The 20,546-nt window shown below is 42.3% G+C and overlaps 1 protein-coding gene across 1 annotated transcript in view; it reads right to left on the bottom strand.

Annotated features, from left to right (window-relative positions):
• Positions 1–20,546, bottom strand: part of DHX8 (DEAH-box helicase 8) — a 140,876-nt gene that overhangs the window by 37,213 nt on the left and 83,117 nt on the right. The window contains exons 17-19 of the mRNA XM_068263424.1: positions 17,421–17,602; positions 3,509–3,649; positions 1,237–1,392 (exon numbers count right to left, since the gene is read on the bottom strand). Coding sequence (XP_068119525.1) covers positions 1,237–1,392; positions 3,509–3,649; positions 17,421–17,602 — 479 coding nt within the window. The remainder of the gene's footprint in view (positions 1–1,236; positions 1,393–3,508; positions 3,650–17,420; positions 17,603–20,546) is intronic.

The raw sequence follows: 20,546 nt of genomic DNA, 5'->3' as shown, positions 1-20,546 counted from the left end.
AATAGCACCAAAAGAAAGCTGTATTAGTGACAAGAAAAGGAGGTAAAATTTGTTTGGGTGGTAAGTTGTATAACCGAGCAATAAACAGTTATAACTGCAATGGTCTGAATTGTAAAAAATGGCCTGGTCTTTAGGGGGGTTTAGCACTGCAGTCTTCAAGTGGTTAAAACCAGAAACAAGCATGCAGCTAGTCTTGTCAGATCAGACTTATAAGTCTGAACCACTGAAACACCTGATCTGCTGCATGCTTGTTCAGGGGCTATGGCTAATAGTATTAGAGGCAGAGGATCAGCAGGGCTGCCAGGCAACTGGTATTGTCTAAAAGGAAATAAACAGGACAGCCTCCATATACCTCTCTCTTCAGTTCCCCTTTAAAGAACACTAATTCAATTACATTTAAAGAGACTCCATAACAAAAATTGCATCCTATTTTTTATCATCCTACAAGCTCCAAAAGCTATTCTAATGTGTTCTGGCTTACTGCAGCACTTTCTGCTATCACAGTCTCTGTAATAAATCAATGTATCTTTCCCCTGTCAGACTTGTCAGCCTGTGTCTGGAAGGCTGCCAAGTTCTTCAGTGTTGTGGTTCTGCTATGAACTCCCCCTTCCAGGCCCCTCTATGCACACTGCCTGTGTGTTATTTAGATTAGAGCAGCTTCTCTCTTCTCTCTTCTCTTTTACAAGCTGGATAAATCGTCCTCTGAGCTGGCTGGGCTTTCACATAGTGAGGAATTACAGACGAGGGCAAAGCTGTTTGCAGGAAGAAAAGAGCAGCCCGAAACTTCAGTGCATGAGAGATGCAGGGGGAAAGAAACACACAAATGATCTCTTGAGATTCAAAAGGAAGGCTGTATACAGCCTGCTTGTGTATGGATGTATTTTCTATGTGTGGACATACTGTACATCAACCTACTTCCTGTTTTGGTGGCCATTTTGTTTATAAACAAACTTTTTAAAACTGTTTTTAACCACTTTTAATGCGGCGGGGAGCGGCGAAATTGTGACAGAGGGTAATAGGAGATGTCCCCTAACGCACTAGTATGTTTACTTTTGTGCAATTTTAACAAAACAGATTCTCTAAGTAAAATACAAAATCTGCACACTGCTATGCAAGTAACTTAATATCTGTGAAAATGAATGGTTACAAACTATTTGCAAGCAAAACATTTCCTTCTATGCACAATTTAATCATTTTCCTCCAATAGAATAGTGTATACAAATTACAAAGAAATACCTTAAGTGACAATACAGTGCTAGCCAAGTTTGTTCTTTGGATCTCAGGCACATTCGTAGTCAGCATCTCATCTCGATAGGCACGTTCAGTGTAAAGACGGTAACATTTACCTGGGCCTGTCCTTCCTGCCCTTCCCGCCCGCTGTTTGGCTTGTGCCTGTGAACAAAATAAATCCACAAATTTCATCATGAGACTTCTATACACATTCCCAGCTCATAGAAAAACTAAACCTGCAAAAAAAATGAAGCACGTTTTTCCCTTCAAACTTTTTTTTTTCTTTTTTAAGACATCAGCATTATCTTACTCTGGACTCAAAATAATTGACTTCACAGCCATGCTCCTGTGTTTCTGGGGCAAATGTTTGCAACATTGTCCCAAACATTTTAATGCATCATACTAAGTAAGCAAAGAAAAGGTGAATATGTGGAGAACTACAGACAAACTCACCAGGAAAGGCAGTGAAAAGGGGGGGGGGGGGGGGGAGAAGAAGAAGAGTAGAAAAAGAAAAACGCGCCAAAAAAATCGTGAATGCTGCCATTTTGCCAGGATTCTAATGTAAGTCAATGGAAGCATTTAAAAAAAAAACAAAAATAACCAGCAGAACACTACGGTGTATCAGGGCCCTCAGAGACATCTTCCAAGAAGTTATAATTTTTCCCTAAGCTATCCTAAGAGGTTATTTATGTATTATGAATATCTCACTCAGTAGCTATTGAATCTGACAAGAAGCCTCCACATGGTGCAGTCTTCTCCCAAGCATCAGTGTAACTTCTTCTCAGTCGCGTGAGAGGCAGATCTGCACGCTGTACACTGGCAGGCGTTCTTCTGTTCTTTAAGGGTCCTCGCTTGATGGGGTCAAGCGGGGTACTTTAAAGCTATAGTACAGAAGAACGTCTGCCGCTGTACAGCGAGCGAATCCACTACTCCTGGCGCAGAGAAGACAGATTCACAATACGAGATCAGTACTGGCACTGGGTTAGCATGTAAGATGGCTAATGGTCCTAGTGACTGACAGGACATGCAGGCAGAAATTGCAGCAGGAGAGCTGGAAGCAGCAGGGAGCACTAAGCGGCCAGGAGGAGCCCTGCAAAGCAAAAGAAACACATTCTGGGAAGGAGGGAAAGTTGTACTACTGGTAAGCCTTTGGGCAGGCTGCAGCACAGCTTGAATCACTATCACTTATTTTTGGAATGCCTTTTGTAAACATCCCATTTGCACTAAAACTGGGAGGGAGACTCCCAGTTTTTTAGTGCAAATGGGATGTTCACAAAAGTCCTGCCTTCCGCTAAAGCATGCAAGCAGTTGGTCCGAGCAACTGCCATTCAGCAAACGATTTAAAAAAAAAAAAAGAAAACTAAGAATCCCTCATTGGGAGATGGGCTAGTCCAAAAACCTGTCAGATTTTCACTAGACAAGACAAATAACATTTATATTGCACTTTTCTCCTGGCGGACTCAAGCTGCAGCAACTAGGATGCGCTCTATAGACAGTAGCAGTGTTAGGGAGTCTTGCCTAAGGTCTCCTACTGAATAGGTGCTGGCTACCTACTGTGACTGACAGCGATATAGGAAAAAAGTAATTTAAAGTGCACGTGAGCTTTATAAATCAATAATAATTAGACCAATTAACTAATGCACATAGCATATGTATAGAAACACGTATTTAAAATTTTAACAATTATAAAATTTTTATCTTTCAAAACACAGGGGATTCTTAAATTATATCAAATTCAGTAAAAGGGCGCCCTGGATGCCTATTATATGGTATTAAATGATACTAGGGTAAATTAAATAATGATAGCTGATATAACGGTCTTTTGGCTAATTTGTATTCTGGATGTGAAACTAACCTTTTGACCAACCCGTTTAAAAAAAACTTCAGACGCTCCCTTTGCTGATTGGCTATATGCAATTGGCACTGTTATAGGCCTGAGGAAGCGATCTTAGATCTGTGAAACGTGTTGCCTGGGCTAAATATATATCTCTTGGTCTATACAAAGATCTCATCATTGAGGTAAGCCACATCATTTTTTTCCATTCTATCTTGTTTTTAATCCAATTTTATTCACACTGGGACGCCTCTTTAGCTAAATTGTGCTGTTTCAAAAATGTACAAATCTATACATTAATTTAATCATTACATGAATTAAGAGAGCCTTAACAATTATACACTGCTAACAGACCTCTTGTACCCAAAAAGGCAAGCTTTTGCTGTATTTCGGAAGCAACAATTTCATATACGGTAATTCAAAAGTCAAGCTCTCGCCTGTTACCTGTGAAATCGGTGTTACTACCAGTTGATCAATGCCAGTTTTGGAATTGTAAACTTTCTGCTTTACGAAGCCAGGGTCCACCACATAGTAGATTCCATCAATGGTTAGCGATGTCTCTGCAATATTTGTTGCAATGACAACCTAAAAAAAAAAAAAAGAAACCAACAAGTGTAAAATATATGTTAATGCACTATATTTTACTAGATAAAAGACATTGTCCCATCAAATTCAACCAGAAAATACTGTCAAAAGCCAATGCGAAGTCCAAGTACACTACATCTATAGCTTTCCCAAGATCTACATTCGCATTCACCACTTCATAAAAGCAGAGCATGTTGGTGAGACAGGACCTGTCTTAAGTAAAACCATGCTGTCGAACTGAAATAAGATTATTCTGTGCTACATCATTTTGTATAGCATTCAACTGATGTTAAGCTAAAGGTGGCCACACACCATCCAATTTTTTTAAATATCTGTACAATTTAAGAATTGCAATCAATTTTGATTGTAACATTTCAAAAATATGCCCAATGTACCACACATCTATATTACATTTTTCCCCCAATTATGATAAAATGATTGGAACCTGAGAAAATTGCTTGGGTGTGTATATTAATAAATTGTCAAACACACACCATACAATCTTTAGAGAAATTGAAGAAAAATATCTGGCATTCCAGATAGATAAAAATCGAAAGAAAAAAGGGAAATCCGATCTGATTTTTTCAGTCGAATGAAAAAAAAAAAAAGTTTTAGATTTTTTCGGGAGAACCGATCGTTTTTATCAAATTGCCGTAAAATCGGATAATTTTATTGTATCGTGTGTGGCCACCTTTACAGTTAGATGCAGGAGCGAGTCCTTTTGCGCATGTGCAATACATCGGATGCGATCGGGCTCGGCTATTTCCGCCTTGCGCGAACAAAGAGCTGCTACTGCGCCCGAGGTAAGTATAAAACAGAGGGTATTTTTTTCTTTACAGAGTTTCTTTAAAAAGAATCTGTAATGTAAAAAAGCAAAACCTTTGGGGATACTTACATTGGGAAGGGGAAGCCTCTGGATCCTAACGAGGCTTCCCTCGTCCTTCATCCCTCTGTTCAAGCGCCGGGACCACCTCCCCGGGACCACCCCCCCTCCCCCCCAAAAAGCAGCAAAGTAAATATTTACCTACCGCGATCCAGCACAGGCGCACTAGCGGCTCTTCGTTCAAGTAAGGCGGATATAGCCAAACTCAATTGTATCCACTATACTGCGCAGGCGCAAGTTCTTTGCGCCTGTGCAGTAGAGGTGATCTGATCGGGCTTGGCTATTTCTGCATATACCAAACGAAGAGCCACTAGTGCGCCTGTGCAGGATTGCAGAGAGGTAAATATATCACTGCTTGTCGGTGGAGCTAGCACTGGATTCCTCCAAGCTTCAGAGGTCGGGGAAGCCTCATTAGGACTCTGAGGCTTCCCCCTCCCAAGGTAAGTATCCCCAAGATAAGGTTTTTTTTTCTTTTGTTACCGGTTCTCTTTAAAGAGACTCTAACACATTTTTCAGCCTTAGTTCTTATATCCTATAAGTTCCTATGCCTGTTCTAATGTGCTCTGGCTTACTGCAGCCTTTCCTAATTGCACTGTCTCTGTAATAAATCTTATCTCTTTTCCTCTGTCGTGTGTCGGGCTAAGGCTTGAATGTGTGGAATGTGCAGGGCTGCTTGTGATTGGATAGAAGCGATACACACCCTCTGCAGGCCCCCTGCACACTCTGTATGACTCACACACTGTTTATGTGAGCCTATCACAAGCTGGTTAGTTTGTTTGTAAACACTGCCTAAAACTGTTAATTACAAGCCAGGATTGCAGCAGAGAGTGGCAGAAACAGCACAGAGGGGCCCACAAGAAAATAAGGAATAGAATGGTATGCTTTTTAGTGTAAGAATATTAGAGTACAGATTCTCTTTAAAGGGCAAAACATCAGCTGTACACCAGTCATAAGGAACTCACCCACTTTAAACAGAATTACAGAAAAATAAGATAAAGTGGCTTATTGATAACTGAACTCAACTCCTTTAATACCCGGGGGTGGACACCATCTGGGCCAGGTAACTTGGCTATCTTAATCTTATTTAATTGTGCGTGCACAACTTCCTGTGTAAAGCTCCATCTACACCATGAGTTTTTTTCATGCGATCCAACTTCCGACCGATAGTCGGGTTCAACTGTATGATCGGAGATCCGATCGAACAAAGCACTTAAATGACTCCACACGTATGCGTATTTTCTTACTATTCCAATTGGTTCTATTGATTGTAAAAGTGTTCGAATTTGATTTTGAAGTTGCGATCTTTTGTGCATTCGATTGTGAAAGGGCGGGTGTAGGCAAGGAATGGGTGGTGCTAAGCGAACGAACATCCGTCCGGAAATATGCGGGCCAGCCGAAGAGACCATTGGCCAAGGGTTGGCTACAAAGGAGAAACAAATTTAGTCACATGGGTCTTCTGCGGGAGCTTTGCAAGAACAATCCTGATTTCCGAAATTATGTTCGCATGTTGGATGAGAGCTTTGATGAGCTGCTGGAGAAGCTCCATCCCCAGATTACCAAGCAGGACATGGTGATGAGGGAAGACATTACAGCTGAGCAACGGCTGTGTATGACGTTACACTTTCTAGTAACAGGACGATCCTATGCTGATTTAAAGTTTTCTTCAGCGATTTCACCTGATTTCACCACAGTCATTGAGCAGAATAATACCGTAAACTTGTGAAGCTATTGTGTCAGAGTTGTCTGAGTTCTTCAAGATAAGCTACAGTTTTGTGCAGGTTATAATAACTGGGAAATATATGAGAAAATGTTTGTGAACGTTATCTGCATAGTGTAGTCAAAAGTGGGTCTATTTGTTTTCTTTCACTACTTCGCCTAGCTTTCTTTTCTTTTCTGCCAGTAACATGCCTGCAACTTGGCTTTCAAAAGTATGGATTGACCCTTTGCCATACAAAGCGGCACATGGAGAGAGAGAGAGTGTGTGTGTGGGTGGTGTGTGTGTGGGTGTTGTGTGATGTGTGTGTGTTGTGTGGTGTGGTGTGTGTGTGGTGTGTGTGTGTGTGATGTGGTTGGTGTGACAAGACAAGACAAGACAAATAACATTTATATTGCGCTTTTCTCCTTGCGGACTCAAAGCGCCAGAGCAGAGCAGCAGCCACTAGGGCGCGCTCTATTGGCAGTAGCAGTGTAAGGGAGACTTGCCAAAGGTCTCCTACTGAATTAGTGCTGGCTTACTGAACAGGCAGAGCCGAGATTCGAACCCTGGTCTCCTGTGTCAGAGGCAGAGCCCTTAACCATTACACCATCAGCCAACTGCAACTGGTGTGTGTGTGGTGTGTGTGTACCGTGCCATACAACTTTTCACTCTCTCCATGCAGCATTGGCTCCCGGGCTTAAAATCAGGATTTGGCATGTCGCATGTGTCTGCGTGGGTTTCTTTTGTTAATACCAGTTTGCATAGTAGTACTGTGCTAACGTAATGCAGAAAATTCTGGTTGCATACTTTACTTACATACTACATACATACACATGGGGCATTCCTTATCATAGTACGATGGTGGGCATTTCACTGTGAGCTCTTCTGTGGCACAGTACTGGTAACAACAAGGACACTGGTGCCAAGAAGCTCCTTGCAGGCCTGGTGTGCTGGGAAAGGCTTTTGCCACCAGTTCTATTGCTGCGAGCGACACTCAGCAACCTGTGTTGCTGGTTGTGTCGTTAACAGCAAGGACAATGGTGACAAGATCTGCCCTGAAGGCCTGGTGCACTGGCAAAGGGTCTTTCCACTTAGGCAATTCATGCAGAATGAGGTAGAGTGGGGAAAAACCCAGGACCATATTATGAGCTAAAGGCATCACCTTGGTAAAGACAAAAGCAAAGCAAGCATTTAAAATTTCCACTTTAGCTCAGTTCTCCACAATTAAGCTTCCCGCCTGATCTTGTAAAAAAGTCTTATATTCTCTACCTTCTTTCTTAGATCTAGAATTTGTATTTCCGTAAGAGAATCGGTTTAAAAGTTTGCCATTTACTTCCAGTGTCCTTGCCCTGTAATTTCAGGGGGTCAAATAATAAAATAAATAAATATACAGGTCGTCCCAGTTTAACGAAAGAGATAGGGACTGTAGGCTCGTTCTTAGCCTGAATCCGTCCTTAAGTCGGAACGCTGTGCCTTCTCTGCTCCCTGTGCTTCCAGTGTCCCACCTCTGCCCTCCATGCCCCCTTTCCTAAAGCAGAGTATGCGCAGCAGAAGCGATTAAAAAGTCTTACCTATTCAATGGGGGCTCCGGGCCAATCAGCGGCGTCCTCTCTCCCTTCATTCCTCCTAGCGGCTTAACTAGTAGCATCGCGTAATGACACAATCAGGAGCCGCGGGGTCTACTTTTGATTGTGTCATTACGTTACGCTACTAGTGAAGCCGCTGGGAGGAAGGAGGAATGAAGGGAGAGAGGACGCCGCTGATTGGCCCGGAGCCACCATGGAATAGGTGAGACTTGTAAATGCTTCTGCTGCGCATACTCTGCATTAGGAAAGGGGGCACAAGAGATAGTCCCCAGGCTGCATGACGTCATCGCGGCGGGTCGGCGGGCGTTCGCATCGGCGGTTCATTCGTAAGTCGGGCGTTGGTAACCTGGGGACTATCTGTAGTCACAATCCCTCCCACATTTTCTGGATTAAAAAAAAAAAAAAGATTTTAGTTATTACTTCAATGGGAAAGTGTAACTGGGTGACTGGGGTTAAAATTCAGAAAACGTGAAGGATGGAGCCTCTAACAGCTAATCAAATTTCCACCACTCAATTTAAATGGGAAAATTTAAATTGCAGCCATTATCAGACTGTTAACAGTAGGGTCCTCAAACCTGGCACAGGGTGACTAGGGTCACGACTGGACAAAACCAGATTGGACCAACGAAATAGCACAATTGGTATACTCTGATTGGTCCAGTCGTGATATAATGATCCATGTATGAAGATGGTTAACGTGACTAAACAAAAACAAGCTTGAAAGTAAATAAACGTGAAGGGAGGCAGAGGGAAGGGGGGATGGGGGGAGGAGGAAACCATGAGGGGAAAAAAAGAGGGAGGCTGGAGGGGGGGGGGGGGGGGGGTCGATATTGCAGATATTCAAAGGGCTTTATTCAATTCACTCTTTCTTTTAAGTTTTCCACTGGGAGATAATTTTTCATCTCCTGTTTAAAATAACTTTTCAGCACTGTCCAATTGAAAAAGTTCAAAAAAGTAGGTGAAAGTACTGTCAAATGTATTATTGTCTTGCAAAGGTAATCGCATATAGGCCCAAAGCCTAATCCAATTGACTTTTACTCCAGAATGTTCTCTCAGGAGAGATTTCCATGCCTTTACTGCATACATTGTGAGACTGGTATTGGGGCAATACTATCAGGTATCCACATACTGGTAAGACTATTGTAGTAGGGGGTTTTATACCCATGACTATATGAATATGCAATATGTAAAGGTCTTGTGAACCAAGCAACCCATTTCATTTTACACAAAACAGACATTCCAGATTAGATTATCTGTGTCATGGCAGATAAATCTAACAGAAAAATGTATGGTGTGGCATCAATTCATCAAAGGCTGCTAGGTAAAAACCAAACAATTTTCTGTTAGATTTACCTGCCAGATAGATTTTTTTTCCCCACAGGTAAATCTAACTGGCAGGTAAATCTAACAGAAAAGTGTATGGTGTGAACCTAAACTTAGAGGAGGTTAGGACCCCTAGGAGAGGAGGAGATGAGCAAAAGCGTCTGTTATACAGGGAAGCCTACTGAATTAAAAAGGTTGACACCATGGAGCTGTGTAGGCTCAATTCGGGAGTTAGATCTAAAACCATTTATATGATGCATGTAGTAGTTTTTCCTTTCTCCCTTCCTTCCTTTCATTCCTTGTTTACGCCTTTATTATTTTTTTGTATATACTTTCATATTAACATTGCATTTTTCAGTGATGTATCTTCTAGATCGGATGATCATATGTATAGTATGCTGCTACATGAATATGTATACTGTAAAATTTTGTGACAATCTGTTATATTTTGTGACATAGTTTACAAAATGTACCTCCCGATTTAGTGGTCTGTGTGGTGTTAATATATAGAATCCCAGAGGATAGCGCTCAAAAGCTATATATATGCAAGTCCAGTGTCCTGCAATAGAGCATTCACATTCCAATATGCATCGAACGTCAGTTGACTTCAAACTTCATGGCTATGAGATAGTATAAGCCTCCACCTCACCCTTTGTGAGTGACTCACCAGATTTTAGACCTTCAAAAAGGTCTGTCAGCACCTAGGGACCATTCCCAGGTCGTCCATCACCTCTCGATCTAGGTGTGTGGCTAGGCCTTTTCCTCAGATTGCCGGGTTCCAAGTCTCCATGTACCTCAATAAAAACGCCTCACATAGTATAAAACCAGCTAGCTTTATTGTAAAATAAAATAAAATGCACTCACATGTCCCCTCAATGGGTATATCGCATAGAGTAATTTGGGCACGGGCTCTCCCCCGCTATAGCCGTTGACAGTCACAATTGACGAAACCGGTGGGGCGGGGCTTAGACGCGGAAGAGAGGACGCATGCTATAGTGTGGCTGAAAGGACCTGGCAGTTTGGCGTGGGAATACGGCGCGAGGCCCGGCGAACATCAGAGACGCCATCTAAGAGACTGCGGGAAGCCTGGCGGCTATAGCGGGGGAGAGCCCATGCCCAAATTACTGCGATATACACATTGAGGGGACATGGGAGTGCATTTTTATTTTATTTTACCATAAAGCGAGCCATAAAGTTTGAAGTCAACTGAAGTTGGATGCATATTGGAATGTGAATGCTCTATTGCAGGACATTGGACTGGGTTATATATAGCTTTTGAGCGCTATCCTCTGGGATTTTATGTTTTTTTTATAGAGAGGAGGCAAACAAGCTCATATATCTTTTGAAAATTGAGACTGTTATATTTTGTGCAGGTGTGGCTGTGGGCACTATCCTCAGGCGTTTTTGTGTTGTGTTAATGCTTTCCCTGGCTTGCATCCATGGTTGCTTAGCCAGCACAATCCAGACTAGGGAACATCCTATCCTGGAAGAAGGTATGTTCAGTAGGACGGAGACTATGTCACTCACAGCCAATGGACATGCTGGGAAACAGAGATGTCCATACCCAGACGTCTTTTGGACGTGTCCCATCAGGTCTGTTTTGATGGGGGCAGGAATGACCCGGCATCTCCCGCAAGGAAACTCCCGCCTACTTACTCGATGTTATAAAGGGGAGGGACTTTAGACGAGAGTATCGTATTCTCTAGATTGTAAGCCTTTGGGCAGGGTCGTCCTTTTGTGTCCTACCTGATCATGCACCTCCATTACTGTGAACCCATGCTATGCATCTGAGTGAACCTAACTTGCCTAATCTACATGCTCAATCCAATGACTAAGCATTACCTGGCACTCATACTGTGCCGTGTGATCTGGTTTTCTATTATTCCTGTATTGTCATATTGCTGCATGTCACCCCTAAATATTGTCTGTAACCTAAATTAATGTTCAGCGCTGCGTAATATGTTGGCGCTTTATAAATACAATAAATAAATAAATAAATTCCCCCCACCTCTCATTATGTGCTTGCATGGCTCCATGGCAATGGATAAGGGTCTGCATTTATAAGGTAATATTTTACCAGGTAATTCTGTGGGCCTGCGTCAGTGAGAGGGAGGTGATACTGCCGAGACTCCTAGTTTCTCATCAGGTCTGTCCTGCTATATGCTTTGTCATTTGATAGTTTTTACGCAATGAGATTTGATTGGATGAGACCATCATTGGGCAACTTGTATAAATACCGGTACTACATAGTAGTGATCTGTTAGGGTACTGACAGACTTCAAAAAGGAAAAGCCTTTTCAAAGCATTGCTTCTTAGGTGTGATACACAATAATAAAAGAGCATAATTACTATTTGGTTAGTGCCGGCTATACTTATTTATGCACATTGAAGTATCTGTGGTGTTACAGAACTAGCCATGGCACATCCTTGTTTGCTGGTTTGAGTGCTTACCGAAAAAAAATCATCCTGCGTGGTACAGGAGGTGGGTGGAACACCATATACTCAGTGTGGCTTCTACAACCCTCCTGAATGCTCTCCAGTAGGCATGCTCACCGACCTCAATCACTGGTAATCACGAGTAATTACTCGTGATTCAAATGAGGTTTAATTGATCCACGTGTGCGGCGGAGATAAAAGGGGTTTTTTACCCATAATTCCGCCGACCACCCTGCGTTCCAAAGAGCTTTCATGCGTCGTCCTATTGGTCACGTTGCAAGCTTCACACTGACGCACTTCCTCCTTCTGGCTTGCAGGAGGAAGTGCGCCACTGTGAGGCTTGCAACGTGACCAATAGGACGCGTGAAAGCTCTTTGGAACGCAGGGTGGACGGCGGAATTATGGCAGTGTTCTCCCCAGGCTCTTTTAGCCGGGTGCTCCACCCGGCTAGATTTGGTGACCACCCGGCTGTCATCAGCTCACCTCCTGACCTCCTTCTATGCTGTAAGCAGAGTTGCCCTGCATTTTCATCTCGCCCCACCCGGCTACTTTTTCATGCCACCCGGCTGGAAAAACATTCTGGGGAGATCACTGTATGGGTAAATAACCCCTTCTATCCCCGCCGCACACCTGCATCAATTAAACCTCATTTGAATCACATCACGAGTAATCACTCATGATTGAGGTCGGTGAGCATCCTTGCTCTTCAGTGCCTCCTGCTCTTGCACTGACTCTCCTGCCTCATTTAAGGCACCATGCTAAGGCCCAAAATGAGAAGCATATCAAAATAAAAATTTATAAAGGTTTCCATGGTGGGAATGACACCTTGTTGCTGTGCCAACCCTGCTCCCCCTCAGCCTGACCCTGCTTGTCTTTATTTCCAGGGTCTTTTTTACCCAAAGGCATTCTAGGCTATTGTCTAGCATGCTACTGGTCCTGTGGGGGCGCTACACTTGAATTAAGCTCTGCCCCAAACATAGCCTCAACCCTGAACAAAGTCTCACCCCTGAACAAAATCCTGCCCTCACGGTTGATCGATCACCCACTTCTGAGAGGCCTGTGTGCAGCAGTAGGAAGTTCAGTGTCTGGAAAAGCAGCAGCATCGCCGGTCCTGGAGAGCAGACATCACAACGTCCGGATAGTGTAAGTAGCAGGCAGCCTCCACTGTGTACCTCTGTGCCATCTCTGGTCATTCCTCGGTCCTCCTGTGCCTCCCTCTGTTCCCCCTGTGCTTCCTCTAGTCGCCCCTGTACCTCCTTCTGTCCCCTTGTGCCACCTCTGTCCCCCAGTGCCAGCTCTGCCCTACTGTGCATCTCTCTGTGCCACCTTCTGACCCCTTTGTTACTCCTCCCGTTCCCCTTGCCTGCTATCACCATGTGCCTCTTTCTGTCCCCTTGCACATCCCTCTGTCCTACTGTGCCTTTCTCCATCCCCTTTGTGCCTCCTGTGCCACCTCTCTGCCCCCGTGCATCCCTCTAACCCCCTTTGAGCCTTTTGTTGTCTCCTTTTGTGTATCCATTTAGCCTCCTCCTCTCCCTCTGTGCCACCTCTGCCTCCCTCAGTCCCCCTTTGTGCTTCCTTCTGTCCACCTCCTGCACTCCTCCAGCCCAGAGTGTTTGTGCCCTCACCTCCCCGCCTGAGTCTTCGTTGTGTCATGAACTGGAGAGAAAAAAAAAACGGCTCGCAGGAAATGCGAGGACGAAAAACCCTACAACCTGGGTGTAGGGTGCAAGGAGAAATTTTGGATGGTAGGAGGCGGCAAATTCAAAAATGTATAGATTTTGAGACTGAGTGGGTTAGATTTTAGGTTTACAGAAAAACTGGTCAAATTCATTCAAATTGATACATTAAAGAGAATCTGTATTGTTAAAATCGCACAAAAGTAAACATACCAGTGCGTTAGGGGACATCTCCTATTCCCCTCTGTCACAATTTCGCCGCTCCTCGCCGCATTAAAAGTGGTTAAAAACAGTTTTTAAAAGTTTGTTTATAAACAAACAAAATGGCCACCAAAACAGGAAGTAGGTTGATGTACAGTATGTCCACACATAGAAAATACATCCATACACAAGCAGGCTGTATACAGCCTTCCTTTTGTATCTCAAGAGATCATTATACACAGGCAGTGTGCATAGAGGGGCCAGGAGGGGGGAGATGCATCACAGAACCACAACACTGAAGAACTTGGCAGCCTTCCAGACACAGGCTGACAAGTCTGACAAGAGAGAGATAAGTTGATTTATTACAGAGACTGTGATAGTGGAAAGTGCTGCAGTAAGCCAGAAGACATTAGAATAGCTTTTGGAACTTGTAGGATGATAAAAAACAGGATGTAATTTTTGTTACGGAGTCTCTTTAATATTAACCATTTAAGCTTCCTGGCCGTAAAAGTTACATCCAGGAGGCCATGTGCGCTCCCGCAGCCGATCGCGCGCGTGCACGCTCGCTCCCGGCCACGGATCGTTTGCCCAGGAATTAATCGGGACATGGTGCCTGATAATTGATTCCTCTCCCCTGCAGAAAAAGCGACTGCTTCACTCGGAAGCCTCGCTTTTTCTGCCTCTGGCATCCCACTACGTCCCTCTAAGCATACATGTTACGCTTAGAGTGACGTTATGTAAACAAAGTCATGGCTGCCATCTTGTGGCCAAAAAGTAAAACTACATCTAAATGTAAAAAAAAAAAAAAAACACACATATTTACATAAAAAAAAATACTATTTTACATCCCACCCTCCCATAAATACCCACATAAAATGTTTAATAAAAACAAAAAAAAATTACAATAAAAAAAGGTCAATATTTACCTAAGGGTCTAAACTTTTTAAATATCAATGTAAAGATGAAATATTTCTATTTTTTTTTTTTTATTATAAGCTTGTAAATAGTGAGGGATGCAAAATGTAAAAAAATGCACTTTTATTTCCAAATAAAATATTGTCGCCATACATTGTGATAGGGACATAATTTAAACTGTGTAATAACCGGGACAAATGGGCAAATACAATACGTGGGTTTTAATTATGGAGGCGCGTATTATTTTAAGACTATAATGGGCGAAAACTGAGAAATAATTTTTTCAGTTTTTTCTTCCTGTTAAAATGCATTTACAGTAAAGTGGCTCTTAGCAAAATGTACCCCCCAAAGAAAGCCTAATTGGTGGCGGAAAAAACAAGATATAGATCAGTTCATTGTGATAAGTAGTGATAAAGTTATAAGCTAATGAATGGGAGGTGAACATTGCTCGGATGCATAAAGTGAAAACGACTGAAAGCTGAAGTGATTAAAAATTAATTTATCGTTTTCACGTGAGAAATGTTCACCTCCCATTCATTAGCCTATAACTTTATCACTACTTATCACAATGAACTGATCTATATCTTGTTTTTTCCACCACCAATTAGGCTTTCTTTGGGGGGTACATTTTGCCAAGAGCCACTTTACCGTAAATGCATTTTAACAGGAAGAATAAGAAAAAAATGGAAAAATTCATTATTTCTCAGTTTTTAGCCATTATAGTTTTAAAGAGAATCTGTATTGTTAAAATCGCACAAAAGTAAACATACCAATGCGTTAGGGGACATCTCCTATTACCCTCTGTCACAATTTCGCCGCTCCTCGCCGCATTAAAAGTGGTTAAAAACAGTATTTAAAAGTTTGTTTATAAACAAACAAAATGGCCACCAAAACAGGAAGCAGGTTGATGTACAGTATGTCCACACATAGAAAATACATCCATACACAAGCAGGCTGTATACACCCTTCCTTTTGAATCTCAAGAGATCATTTGTGTGTTTCTTTCCCCCTTCTGCTCTCATGCACTGAAGTTTCAGGCTGCTCTTTTCTTCCTGCAAACAGCTTTGCCCTTGTCTGTAATTACTCAGTATGTGAAAGCCCAGCCAGCTCAGAGGAAGATTTATCCAGCTTGTAAAAGATAAGAGAAGAGAGAAGCTGCTCTAATCTAAATAATACACAGGCAGTGTGCGGAGAGGGGCCTGGAAGTCCCCCTTCATAGCAGAACCACAACACTGAAGAACTTGGCAGCCTTCCAGACACAGGCCGACAAGTCTGACAGGGGAAAGATACATTGATTTATTACAGAGACTGTTATAGTAGAAAGTGCTGCAGTAAGCTAGAACACATTAGAATAGCTTTTGGAACTTGTAGGATGATAAAAAACAGGATGCAATTTTTGTTACGGAGTCTCTTTAAAATAATACATGCCTCCATAATTAAAACTCACGTATTGTATTTGCCCATATGTCCCGGTTATCACACCGTTAAAATTATGTCCCTATCACAATGTATGGCGACAATATTTTATTTGGAAATAAAAGGTGCATTTTTTCCATTTTGCATCTATCACTATTAACAAGTTTAAAATAAAAAAAAATAATATAGAAATATTTCATCTTTACATTGATATTTAAAAAGTTTAGACCCTTAGGTAAATATTTACTTTTTTTTTTTTTTTTATTGTAATTTTTTTTTTCATAGTAAACATTTTATTTGGGTAGTTTTGGAAGGGTGGGAGGTAAACAATACATTTATAATGTAAATGTGTGTTAATTTTTATTTTTTTTACATTCAGTTGTAGTATTACTTTTTGGCCACAAGATGGCGGCCATGAGTTTACATGACGTCACTCTAAGCGTAACACACGCTTAGAGTGACACATCGGGGAGGGAACAGCCAGAAAAAGCACAGCTTCCGAGAGAAGCTGTCGCTTTTTCAGCGGGGGAGAGGAATCAGTGATTGGGCACCATAGCCCGATACATTGATTCCGTGGCTACCGAATCCGCGGCCGGGAGTGCGCGTCCACGCGCGCGCGATCGGCCGCGGTAGCGCGCATGGTTCCTGGACATAGTTTCTACGTCCAGGAACCAAAATAGGTTAAATTCAGTTAGCACAGTAAAAATGAATTTTTAATATTAATGTATCAATTTGAATGAATTTGACCAGTTTTTCTGTAAACCTAAAATTTAACCCACTCAGTCCTGCATTGTGTGACCATCCTGTGTGCCAGCATTTTACACTGCATGTCACGTGTAATCACGTTTCATGTGGTAGGAGATACTGGACACTAGGGCGAGCGCTGAGCGGATAGGTGGAAGCACAACACTTACCTAAGGAGAGGTAAGAGCTCAGCATTTCCTGTGCTATGCTCTGCATTTCCACACTGGGCTGGGGTGTGCTATGCTCTGCATTTCCACACTGGGCTGGGGGAGTGCAGGAAGGCGGTACGCTTTTCAAAGGCGGCAGGACCGGCGAGTTGTTTGTGTTTAGGAACTTCCTCTATTATACATATTGGTTTTTTGGCGCTCAGGCATTCCAGTCTCCATCCGAGCACCTGTACTTGACCTGAGGAAGCGGTTTGAGCCGCAAAACGCTTAACTCTTTACCAAGTGGAGTCTCTTTACAAAGGGAACACTGAACATACTACAAGGGCGCCTCCTATCCTTCTTGAAATACGTCTATTATGCATTCACCTTCTAGGTCACATGGTTTATATGGGGGGGGTGTTTACATATGTGGGGGTTACATGGGGGGATGGGGAGGGGACACCGGACTTCTTGCCCGAGCTGACAAAAAAAGGTTAGCAATGGCCCTGTGCATGGCTACTTTATGAAACCAATGGGAAAAACTGTGTGCTATTTTAAATTACTAGTCAAAGGTTGCAGTGCAGTAAGCATACTTAGTATGCTCATTGTTTAGAGTTACTTAAAGCAGTAGCCTTTGTTTTAAATTACACAAGCCTAAATTCTCTATGCACAGTTTATCCGTAAACAAAACAGAAAGGATAAGAATATAACCTCAAGACATGGATGCTTCTCACAGAAAAACATACCTTTCTGCTCCCTGGAGGTGCTGGGTCAAAGATTCTAGTCTGCATCTCACTGGGTAAAGCAGAATATACTGGTAGTATGATGAGCTCAGGCACATCAGGGCCAAGAGACTTCATTCTTTCATAAAGTATTTCACATGCAGTGTCTATTTCTTCCTGACCAGTCAGGAAAACCAGGATGTCACCTAAGGAAAAGGACATACATAAATAAATATACAACTCATATTAATATTGATTAATTCCAGTTTTTGGCATTCTCCCACTAAGCATGTGGGAAGGGATCAGCAGACAATTTGAGTGAAATGAAATTTTTCATTTTCTCAGGTCAATTGACTGACAAATGATTCATTGAGGTAAATAGGAGAGCTGGCAGGCACTCGGGTTATGCTGGATAAGGCAGGCAAAGTTGATAAACACCCAGGTATACTATGTGCTCAAGACTGGAAAGCAAAGTCTATGCAAAACATCTGGAAGAGGCATGAAAAGTCTGGCACTATAGTTTTAATATCAGCAAGTTGGAAGCAGTGCAACATGATGCAATTGGTGGCCACATCTGCCACCTCCTTACACCCAGGTACAGCACTTCAAGCATCTGCATCATCACTTTGTATGATCACAACTTTGAATGTCAGTTTTCATTGCATGCTATGCCATTCATGCATCATGTTGCTTGTTGCACTGCTTCCAACTTGCTGATATTAAAACTATAGTGCCAGACTTTTCATGCCTCTTCGAAATGATTCATTGACACAGCTACTGGCAAATTTAAATCCAAATATTGGAAAGCGCACTCAGTCTATAGAGGTAAAGGCTATATCACCCATTCAAGAACAGTTCAATCTCTCAGCTTGAACCAACAATGTAGAAGAGGTCCTCTTCTTTATCCTCATAGGACCATCATAGGACGTAATAAATCAGAAAGACATCGCCACATAGCTGTGGACCAGGTATTTAGCCAGGCCCTGATGTTTTTCTACATAAGAAAAGCTTTTGTTTGCAACTTTGCCTCATGAAATTGTCCTCAAAATCCTGCAGTTTCTTCAGAGTTGCTGAAGGACTTTTGTCAGCCTCCCTAACCAGTTCTTGTCTTGACATCAAGTTGGAGGCATGTCCAGTTTTTGGCAACATCACTGCTGTACCATATTTTTTTCTCAGTTTTTCTTTTTTATGAGTGTTTTCACTGTGTTCAATGGTATATCTTATGATGCTGGAAATATTTGTTACTAATGTCATTAAATAAGGAGATCCTTTTGAATCATGGCTTTGGTGTAGCACAAGTAAATGTCTGTAAAATAACACTAGTATACGCCCTGCAGGTGTCTTGTCCCATGCCGGTCCTCAACGATCTTCCTTTCCCCTGCTATGGCTTAGTTTCAGTTCTGATGACTGGTCAGCTGGCGATACACGGCGCCTGCGCGGGCCTGGCTGCGCGCATGTTTTTCGAGGATTTTCGTATGAGTATGCGCACGGCCAGGGCTGCGCAGGTTCAGTGGGCCACCAACTGATCAGTCGGCAGAACAGAAAACAAGCCGCGGACGGGGGAACGATGGATCATTAAGGACCAGCGGGGGACAGGATATCTGTGGGGGGCTGGTAGAAGCCCCAGGTAAGTGAAACTATTAAGTAAGATTTAGGTTCCCATTAAATCAAAAAGGTGCTTTAACGAATTGTTAGACACACATATGCAGTCCGCAACCATATACATTTTCTAGATTTCTTCCCCTGAATTCAAAAGGTTATAGGTCACATTAAAAGGTGGGAGATTTTTTTTAATTTATTCTGGTTTTATTTTTTAGATCACACAAAAAAGCATTTTAACAGATGTGTTCACTTTTGATATCCACTGTATAGTATATCTACAAACATCACCAGGAGCAGAAAAATGTTAATCCAGGGAGATTAACTACCATAAAAAGCTGGGAAATATGTATTTTTTCTTTTTTTATAACCCCCTGAACATTTTAGGATGTGCATCTTACATCCTAATTGCCCCCCCTGTGCATTCCAGGATGTGAAATTCACATTCTGCACTAAGTTTTTTTTAAACTGTTAGAGTGACACTTAAATAATACATATCTCCCACCTAACTAAAACGCCTTATGTCACCTAAACTTAGACTTAAAGAGAAACTCCAACCAAGAATTGAACTTTATCCCAATCAGTAGCTGATACCCCCTTTTACATGAGAAAAAGAATGATTTTCACAAACAGACCATCAGGGGGCGCTGTGTGACTGATTTTGTGCTGAAACCACTCCCACTAGAGGCTCTGAATACCGCGGTACTTCTGGCAAACTGCCACAATGTAACAATGTTCACAGACAGGAAATGGCTGTTTAGAGCTGTCTAACAGCCAGAATAGCTAGAAACAGCTACATAACCTGCCCACAGTAACAATGTCACCATGTAATACATGTCAGAATGTGAATCTGGGAGAGGAAAGATTTTACAATGAGCAAACACTGACTAAATCATTTATACATAATTATGGTAAAAATGAAGCACTTTTTTTTATTACATTATTTTCAGTGGAGTTCCTCTTTAAAGGGACACTTAAGCCAGGAAAAAAAAAATGTGTTTTACTCATCTGGGGCTTTTACCAGCCACCTGCAGCAGTCCTGTGCCCTCGCAGCCACTCACTAATCCTCTGGTCCCTTGCTGCCAGCTAGTTTCGTTTTTTGACGACAAGACCGGCCACGCGTAGCTTTCTCCGCATTCCCGACTGTCATTAGCGCTATTGCGGGCTGCAACGGACACCTGCAATAGCTGCCACCCATAGTGATCGACAGGGCCACAGTTCAGGGACCCAAACACTGTACAGATGCATTGCTGGCTGTTGCCTAGCAATGTACCTGTACAGTACTGGGGTCCCTAAACTATACGCCTTAGCATTCCTTGGCGATACTGGTATACTACATTCCCAACTTATGGTGAAATATGGCATATAGGTTATCATGTTAAACAGGAAAAGACAAATATTTATATAACTGTGGCACTTGTCAAATTAAAATTATGAAGAGTGAAATATTAAAAAAAATGTGTATTTTCTGCATTTACGCCTATTTTTCCCCTGTAAAATGCCTATAAAATTAATTGTTGGAAACAAAATATTACCCTAAGAAAGCCTACA

The sequence above is a fragment of the Hyperolius riggenbachi genome, chromosome 12 (assembly GCF_040937935.1).
Source record: "Hyperolius riggenbachi isolate aHypRig1 chromosome 12, aHypRig1.pri, whole genome shotgun sequence".
NCBI classification, from domain to species: domain Eukaryota; kingdom Metazoa; phylum Chordata; class Amphibia; order Anura; family Hyperoliidae; genus Hyperolius; species Hyperolius riggenbachi.
Note: the sequence above shows the minus strand (reverse complement) of the source record. Positions and strands in the feature narration are given on the sequence as shown.